General features: G+C 45.2%; 1 protein-coding gene across 2 annotated transcripts in view; it reads left to right on the top strand.

Annotated features, from left to right (window-relative positions):
* The first annotated feature begins 935 nt into the window (after positions 1–935).
* Positions 936–9,599, top strand: part of PCNX1 (pecanex 1) — a 184,813-nt gene continuing 176,149 nt past the window's right edge. For both annotated transcript variants that reach the window (XM_068961318.1, XM_068961307.1), the window contains exon 1: positions 936–1,088. In XM_068961318.1, coding sequence (XP_068817419.1) covers positions 936–1,088 — 153 coding nt within the window. The remainder of the gene's footprint in view (positions 1,089–9,599) is intronic.

Below are 9,599 nucleotides of genomic sequence, written 5' to 3'. Positions count from 1 at the left end.
TGTTCAGTCCTGGCCGTGGCTATTTTTCTCAGTCAAGGGCCTCTAGCTCGCTTTATGGGCCAACACAGTTCTTGCTCAAATCGGGCGGTTTGTCGTTTTCAACCGTCATCAGCTGTACCTAACTCTCTCGGGCCTTCCATGAGTAGCTCAGATATGAGCCTCTTGTTCCTCAGGTCTTTCCTAAATATCATGCGACGTCAGCTAGGATCTTAACCAGGTTCTAAGGACAAGGTTTCGGGGGTAAAAGACCCGCTTCCTAGAGTGTGAGGAAGGTGTCAGGTTCGGGCACCAGGAGCGCACTGGGGGTCTGCCACAGCAGGGACTCGCGGTCCCCGGAACCTCGGCAGCCCCCGCCCCCGGCCCGAGCCCGCGACTGCGCGCGCTGCCCCCGGGCGCCGGCAGGAGGCGCCCCCGGCGGCCGAGGCGCTGCGCGCACCCGCGGGGACCAGCCCAAGGGGCGGAGGGAGAGAGGAGGAGCTGGAGGGGGGCGCGGCTTGCTCCCGGTCCCTCCCGGGCGCCGGGCCTCCTTCTCCGCCGGGCGCAGGGCTGGCGGCCGGCGGGGGTCGCGGCGGCGGCGGCGGCGGCGGCAGCGGCGGCGCTGGCTGGCCGCCGTCGGCGGGGGCCTGGCTCCGGCTCCGGGTGTGAGGAGACAAGATGGCGGCGGCGCTGTGGAGGCCGGTCTCCTCCTCTTCTCCGCTCTCCTCCGCCCCGCCGCTCGCCGCCTCCTCCTCGGTCTCCTCCTCCTCGTTCGCTGCCTCCTCCTCCTCCTGCTGCTGCAGCAGCCCTAGCGACCGCCGAAGCGCCGGCCGGCTCTCCCGGAGCTCCGGAGGGGGATAGACGGGGCAGCTGCGGGCTCCGGCGACCCGGAGGCAGAGCTGGGGCCGGGGCGGGGACGGCGGCGGGGACGGCGGCGGCGGCGGCGGCGCCGGGTGGGGATGGGGTCGCAGACGCTGCAGATCCTCCGGCAGGGGGTGTGGGCCGCGCTCAGCGGGGGCTGGTACTACGACCCGCACCAGGCCACCTTCGTGAACGCGCTGCACCTCTACCTGTGGCTGTTTCTTCTCGGCCTGCCCTTCGCCCTCTACATGGTGAGTGTGCGGGGGCGGGGAGGAGGCTGGCTCCTTCCCCTCCTGGCGGGCCGGGTTTCCCGAGTCCGGCGGGCGGTCGCGCCTCCCTGGCTCCGGGCCGGGTGTGTGTGTGCGCGCCCTCTTCCCCTCTCCGGCGCGCGCACCCCCGCCATCCCGCGGCCCTGAGGGCCCGCCGCCCCGCTCTCGCTCCAGTGCGCCCCTTCCCCCGCTCCCCTCCCTGGAGGGCTTCCCCCTGTTCCAGCGAGCACAGGAAAAGCGGATCGGCGGCGGCCCCCACCTCCCGCCCCCGGGCGCCCAGCCCGTTTACTGGGAGATAGTAGCTGCCTAGGCCCCCTTCTTCGGGGTTCGGCTGGGCTGGGAGGGGGTCCTGATCCTGCCTTCTCCAGCCTTTCCACCCCGCGGGTAAAGCCCGCAAGTACGGTGGTGGGCGCCCAGCCTTCTGCTCCAGAGGGCCGCTGCGTCCATCCCTGGGCGCGCGCGTGCTTATTTGCGCTCCGCGCCTCGGGCGCCGGACAACACCCCCCGCCCCTATCCCGGGCACTCCCTTGCCCTCGAGGCGTTCTCGCCTCTCCTCCCCGAGGAGGACCCTCGCTCCAGCTTGTCCGCGTGCGGAGCCCTCGGAGCGGGGTGGGGGGAGAGAATGTGTGCCGCTCCGTGTGGAATGCATCTGTGGGGCGCCCGGGCTCCTCTCAACTCGCTTCGACGTGGTGGTTGAAAATCTGGCTCTCACCCTTCCTGCCTCGCAGAATCCCGTTTTTGCTTACCATTGGTTCTTTTCTGTTCAGCTCCTTGGTCAGTGGTGGTTATTTCCAGGCCAGCTTTCGGGGGAGGGAGCGGGGGAGATACGGGGACTCTGGCTGGCATTTCAGCAGATTTGTTTGGGTTGGTTCAAGGCCTTGTACTGATAGGAAAAGGAAAGCGCTGCCTGTTGCTGAATTCAGGACGATCTAGGGTTTTTAAGCTCTATTTTGGCCGAAAGTTTTCTTAAAAAACAAAACAGTAGGTTAGGGTGGGGCATTAGGGAGACTAAAGGGGAAGAGAGGTGATACTTGAGCTTCAGTTAAAATCTTAAAGTAACCAGAAGGGAGGAAAGACTGGTAACTTTTTATTTTAGGAGAATGTCTTTGAAAATATTTCTGCCAAGTTTGTGGTTCTTCATGAAGCTGTAGTAAGGGTGCTGGATTAGAAAATCTGGGAGTATGACTACACCAAGTGTTAAAGGTGAGCATACCTAATTCTTTCCTAAGTGAAGCTCCTTTACCGTAGTTGGCAGAAAAAGCGACTTTTACTTGAATTGGGAGGGAGGGAAAAGCCGTTTTAAGAAAAAATGCTGAGTTACTGATGGCTTATTTTTTGAAGGGACTTGTTCAGTCTTGCCGCTTTCAGAAAATATATCACAAAGTGTTATAATTTTCAATTAATTCTGGCCCGGAGTGTTAGTTCTATTTGCACTTCTCTATCTTCCAGGAATATGACATCATTAATGAATAGGTTAATTACTTTGGGTGTAAGAATCCTCAGGGTGTCACAGAGCTTTTCATGCAGTTTTCTTTTATCTCCAGGAGAATTGTTCTTCAGATATAAGGATTAGTTGCTGTGTTCCAGTGTAGGGTTTCCATGTTAGCATGGGACCTGTGTTAGTGCCTAAGATTGTTTAATTAACAAGCATTACTAAAGGAAATTTAGAACAAATGTAAAGCGATGCATTGAGTTTACTGTTTCATTTTGGGAACTTATTCAGTTAAATTTAATTCACAAATAAATACCTGAATGTCTGATGTGTGCTAGGCAATTTGCTGGGTTCTGGGAAAGTAAAGTTGCTTTTCTAACTTTGTTGTTTAAGTGAATGGCAGCTCTACTCTTCCTGAACTTTTAAGAAGCTTTCCTTGATACTTCTCTTCATTTCTCTTCACATCCCATTCATCAACCAATCTTGTGGGTTCTCTCTTTAAAACCTAACTAGAATCGAGCTAATCTTTGTCACCACCCCCTAATGAGAGTCACTGCTTCCATTCTTTATTCTCTGTTCTTCATCGAGATGTCTGAACGATCCCTTAAAACAGGTCAGTTCATGGCATTCTGCTCTCAAAGCCACCCCGTCCCGTGTTTCCCCTGCCCCTACTTCATTTGCCTTCTCAGTTTTCCTCGCACAGTAACTGTGTCCCTGCCTCAGGGCCTTTGCGCTTGCTCCTCTCCTCCTGTCTGGATGACCCCTCTCCTCCAGATATCTGTGTGACTTAGGTGCTGCATTAATTTCAGGTTTTAGGTGTATGTGAGTATTTGCTTGATAACCTATGTAAATGGGAACTTTTCAGCTCCTGCAATACTTCCTAGCTCTGCTACCCTCCGTTATTTAAGAGCACTTATTACAAATTGGCTATGTGTTTATTAATTACCCTTTAGAATGTAAGCTCTGAGAGGTAAGAGACTTTTGTTTATTGCTGTATTGTCAAGACTAAGATCAGTGCCAAGCACATAATAAGTACTCAGATATTAGTGAATGATTATAAGTTAACAAAATACAGCTTTTGCCTTTGAGGAACTTCAAGTCTAGCTTGGGGATAATGAACAACTACAGGCATTAGAACTGTTGTGAAAAGGTCAGTGTAAATGGCCCTGAGCTTTCTGATTGATCATGATCTAGGGGCAGTTGGCAAAGAATATTGATAAACTTTTTAGGAAGCGTTCTAGTACTATAGTATTGAGGTAGATAGATTGACGTATACATTGGAACCAAAATCCAGCATTCCATGTTAAAACTCAGCCAGTTATAGATTATTTGTATGCTCTTCTGATAATAATTACAAGTGATAATAACTAGTAAGTATGTGTATAGGTTCTTTATCCCAAACCCTGTTTTACTGATGAGGACACCAGCTTTAGTGACTGGTTCCAGCAGATTTTTGAAGCCATTTTGCAGGCATCTGTCCCCTACTCCCCTTTTGTTTTTAAAGATCTCTTTAAAGAGATTTATATTGAGTTGGAGAAGGCAGTGGCAACCCACTCCAGTACCCTTGCCTGGAAAATTCCATGGATGGAGGAGCCTGGTAGGCTGCAGTCCATGGGGTCGCTAGGAGTCGGGCACAACTGAGCGACTTCACTTTCACTTTTCACTTCCATGCATTGGAGAAGGAAATGGCAACCCACTCTAGTGTTCTTGCCTGGAGAATCCCAGGGACGGGGGAGCCTGGTGGGCTGCCGTCTCTGGGGTTGCACAGAGTTGGACACAACTGAAGCGGCTTAGCAGCAGCAGGAAGAGTCTTAATGGCTTTTTGTATAGGAGTCACTTTTTTTTTGTTTTTAATGAGTAGTGTTTGTGGATACTTTGAAAGGTGGATTTTGAAGTTTCTGCAATTATAAAATTTTTAAGTAGTGAAAGTCAAGAAGTAACTTCCTTATTTTCATTGTCCTTCTGTTGGCCTTAAGGCACTCACCCCATTTTATCTTGTTATAATTATGTGTGTACATGTTATGCCACAGATGGTGAGCTTTGTGGGGGTGAGCTTTGTGGCATTTTCATGTGATGGAAAGCAAACTGGAGTTGGTGGTTATCTTGATTTTTGAGTCTTGGGTCTGTTGTTGATAAGGTGCCCTTTAGACCAGACTCTCCACCTTTTTGAACTTTGATTTACTCACTTGTGAGAGAGTTCATGGGTATTTTGTAAGACAATATTTACGAAATAGAGGAAATTATTCACCTTCAGAGTGACTGTCAGTCATTTGAAAGAGCTAATTAGAAAGAAACATTCAAAAAAGCTAATTAGAAGAGTATTTCCTCTATAATGTATGACTAGAGGAGATTAGACAGTAAGTCAAACCATTATCTTCACATGTTGTTGCTCAATGTAATGTTTTCTTTTATAAAGAGTTATATCCTTAGGTAACGAACCATAACAATAAAATCTCTTTACATAAGTGGTTCTCAGACTCTATTGACGTCAGAATCATTTTATTCAGTTTTTCAACTGTGTCCAACTCTGCGACTCCATGGACTGTAGCATGCCAGGATTCCCTGTCTTTCACTATGTCCCGGAGTTTACTCAAACTCATGTCCACTGAGTCAGTGTCCTCTGGTGCCATCCAACCATCTCACCCTGTGTCGCCTCCTTCTCCTGCCTTCAATCTTTCCCAGCATCATGATCTTTTCCAGTGAGTTCACTCTTCACATCAGGTGGCCAAAGGATTGGAGCTTCAGCATCAGTCCTTCCAGTGAATATTCAGGGTGGATTTCCTTCAGGATTGACTGGTTTGATCTCCTTGCTGACCACGGGATTCTCAAGAATGGAAACAGTGACAGATTTTACTTTCTTGGGCTCCAACATAATTGTGGACGGTGATTGCAGCATCACTTGGACAAGTTAAAAATGTGCACCTTCTGAAGTGGGTGATCTGGAGTGTGACCTATTTAATGTATTTTGTAAACACTCTGGGTCAGTATAGAGAACTTCAGAATATGACTCTGATTCCTAGCCCCTGACTTATATCTAGCTGCTTACCCAACAGAATTTGGCCATTGCACAGGGATATCTAAAACCTTTCTAGATACCCTATTACCCGCCCCCCTCCCCCCCAAAAAAACAGTGTTTTCTTTCTGTCCTTTTAGTGACACCATCTTGTCTCTAGTAGCACATACCGTCCCCCTGTTTCTTGCCTTAGGAGCAAATCTTACCAGTCCCCCTGGCAGCGCGTCTCAGGCCTCCCTGTCCACTTCCAGTTCACACTGTTTCTTGTCTGCACTGCTACCCTGGCTGCTTCTCGTGCCCTTTTACAACTTTTTTTCCACAGTGAGAGCACAATCTGTTTGTATCATTCCCCTTTTATATAATATCCTTCCATTTTTTTTTTTTTTTGCACTTAAAGTCCATCATCTTTACCAAGGCCTCACCAAAGCCAGTTCTGTCTTTGTCTATAGTTTGTGTAGTTTTCCACTGTGTTGTGGTCACACTGGCCACCTTCCTGTTACTTCAGCCTCCTGAGCCTGCTCCTCCAGTGGGCCGTTTGCACATGCTGTGTGTTCTGAAGGGATACATTTCCCTCCAGCTCTCTGCAAGGCTGCTTGCTGCTGGGGCTTTACGGCTGGTCTTAAAAGTCACCTCAGAGGCCTAACCTGGTACATAGAAACAGCTTCTCTTTTCCATCATTCCGTCCCATAACTTTCTTCTGCAGTGCTTATCAGAAACACGTTTATGTCTTTGCTTGCTTGTTTGCTGTCTCTAACTTTCTCTCCTACCCACTGCCTTGAAAGTCCCTTGAGGACAGAGGCTGTGTCTGACTTGTTTGGCAGTGTACCACCTGTGCCTTCTCTTGTGTTTGGCTTATATTAGGTTCTCAATAAATATGATATATATTATATTATGATATGTGTGAACCTTCTTTAGACTTAACACCTTCACTGACCGAGTAGCTGGATGTAGAGTGTACTGAGGTAGACTGTGTTACATGGTAGAGTTACATTTTACTGGGGGTTAGGTTCAATATCACTATTCATGACGGAAATAAAATAGAGAATTATTCAAAAAATCAAATACAGAGTAACTTGAAAAACCCTTAAGTCACTAAAAATGCAGCATATATTTTTTTGTGTATAAACTTTGTGCCATTATACATACATATACAAATATACACATTGTATATACAGTAATATATACTGTATTAAACTTATGGAGAGATTATATTCAGAAACTAACCCCTTCATATAAAATATATGAAGGCTTCAACTTTTTCCTCCTGGTTATCTGATTGTTATTTTCCTCTCTGTAACTGATCTTTATCATGTACTAAATAATAAATTCCTTATTAGTGAGTAATTCTGTGAGGCTGTCAAGTCATTCTTTCCTAAAGATTTAAAAATATTTTAAAGATCATTGTAAACAAGATTTAGTTACAATGACTAAAACTGATGTTTTTATATTTTATAATTTATATTTCTTAACATGTTTTCCTTCAATTAGGAAAGTTATATACTAGCAATTAAACATGATTATTATATTAGAGTATTTTTAGATTGTTAGTATCTGCATCCTTTCAGTTCAGTTCAGTTGCTCAGTTTTGTCCAACTCTTTGTGACCCCATGGACTGCAGCACGCCAGGCCTCCCTGTCCATCATCACCAACTCCTGGAGTTTACCTAAACTCTTTAGGAAAAGTTTAATGGCTAGTGGATGATCTGTTTGACCTATATTATCTCTGTTATATACCCTAAATAAATTAAGGGGTACATTGTCCAAAGATGGTTTACAAATGCAAGTTTTCAAGAAAGCATTCATTTTATCAACTTGTTAAAAAAAAACTTGTGAATTTATCAAAGCAGTTGATCCCTGGAATGTTTTAGTGTCTTTTGTTAATGTCTTTTTGCCATTTAAAAAGTTATTCCAAGTTGTAAAATGATTTGGCAATTAGAAAACTAGGAAAGTTTCCTTTTTTTCCAAGCCTTTGAATACACAGATTTAATAAGCAGGTAGCTTGCTCTCTGTAGCTGACTTTACTTTCAGTAAGTTTTTCCAACAATTTTTTTTAAGGATTTTGAGACATACACAAAAGTCAAAAGAATTGTATCCACCACCTGGATTCTACTATTTTTAAAAATTTCATTTCTGCCTCTGAACTCCTCTACCTGTCAAGAACTGCCCCCCCCCCCCCCCCCCACTTTTTAAGGGGATGCATGTGAAGTAAGTTGCAGACATTAATACAGATCACCCCAAACACTCCAGCACTCGTACCATTAGATAGAGTTCTAAAAGTGAACCATTGGGTGAGTTTTGGTAAATGACTTTGCACCTGTGTAGTGCAAGCCCATCACGTTGGAAGAACATCAGCATCGCTCCAGAAAGTTCCCGCTTGCCCTTTCCAGTCAGTTCTGTCACCCCGGTTCTGTTTTTTTTCTTTCATAAGTGAGTTGGGAACTTCATATAAATGGAGTCATGTAGCATGTACTTGTGTAAGTCTTCTCAGCATAGTGTTGGAGAGAGTCATCCAGGTTGTGTGTATTGGTAGCTTGTTCCTTTATTGCTGAGCAGTATTCCTTTGTGTGAATACGCTCTAGTCTGTTCATCTTTATCCACTTTCCTGGATATGAGGAGGGCCTCTTGCCAGTTTTTGGCTGTTTTATAAAGGGTGGCACTCCAGCATGAGAGTTAGTTTTATTAGAACTGAAAGAAGTTGGAAAACTTTATTGACTATCAAGAATGCTTTCTCTTCCCAAATAAGACCCAAGTTTTAATTTAAAATAACTTAGTGATAATTGCATGTTTCAGCCTTCATTTCACTTGTGTTGTTGTTTAGTAAGTCATGTCCTACTCTTTGAGACCCCATGGACTGCAGCATGCCAGGCTTCCCTGTCCTTCACTGTCTCCTGGAGTCTGCGCAAACTCACATCCATTGAGTCTGGGATGCCATCCAACTATTTCACTCTTAGTAGTCTTTAATGCTGTACTTTTATTTGCTCAGTATTTCGACTTTTGTTTTGTCAGTGCAATAGAACCTTTTTGTTCAGATGTAAGTATATATGTATGATAATAAGAAATTAAAAGTAAAAAGAAAATAAAAACCGTCTGTAATCCCTTTCAGATAGGCTGTTATAGTAACCAAAATGTATTTGGAATATATAAATACGTATTTTGCTTTGTCCTTACAAAAATGGGCTCATAAAATTTGTAGTTTTGAAGTCTCCTATTTTCACTTGACTACAAATTGTGAATGTTTTCCTGTGTGGGGAAAAAAGCAGTTTTAATCACTCTGTAGTAAACTATAGTATGGATATGTTACAGTGTATTTGACAATTTTCCCATTGCTGTAGTTTTTAGCTATTTAGAAAACACTAGGGTAAATATTCTTAGAGGTAAATCTTTAAAATAGTCTTTTGTATAAATCCTTATAAGTGGACTTATTAAAGTATATACATATTTTTCTTTGATAAATAATTCACTTTTATTAAATGACTATAATGAAAAAAAAATATGGATGAGAGAGTGAAATAACAGCGTAAGATCACTGAGAAGGCAAAATCGATTTGTGGTCCAGGGAGCACGGGTAGTAAGGGATCATCCTCAGGAGGAGGAAAGGACGAATGCTGACCGCAACGGGATCAGCAGTTGGTGGTAATTAGTTGAGGTAGATCTTCGGTGGTTTATGTAACCTCTTAAAGTACAGAGTGTTTTCTGTTGAGAGTGAGCAGAAGGTGAGGAGCATATTCGAGGTTTGAGGAGGATCTCCAGGAGATGAAATGCTATCCTTATTTTCATGGCGGGAAAATTGTGTAGCAGAGATGGTAGAATTACTGGTCAGTTTCAAGGGTTCCTTTGAGGTTGGAGAACATGAGTTCAGAGTTGTTTGAAGAGGAATGCTCAAGAGAGAAATTGCAGGTAATCTTTGCTTGAAGTTATCAGTGATAGAGGAGAATCCAAGCCACAGAGTAGAAGATCTGGGGAGAAAATACAATTCATCAAGAGAAAGGAGCTTGGTTAGAACTCCAAAGCCCAAGAGCAGTTAAAAATCAGCAAAGGAAGCAAGAAGG

This window comes from Capricornis sumatraensis, chromosome 2 (genome assembly GCF_032405125.1).
Source record: "Capricornis sumatraensis isolate serow.1 chromosome 2, serow.2, whole genome shotgun sequence".
Lineage (NCBI taxonomy): Eukaryota > Metazoa > Chordata > Mammalia > Artiodactyla > Bovidae > Capricornis > Capricornis sumatraensis.
Note: the sequence above shows the minus strand (reverse complement) of the source record. Positions and strands in the feature narration are given on the sequence as shown.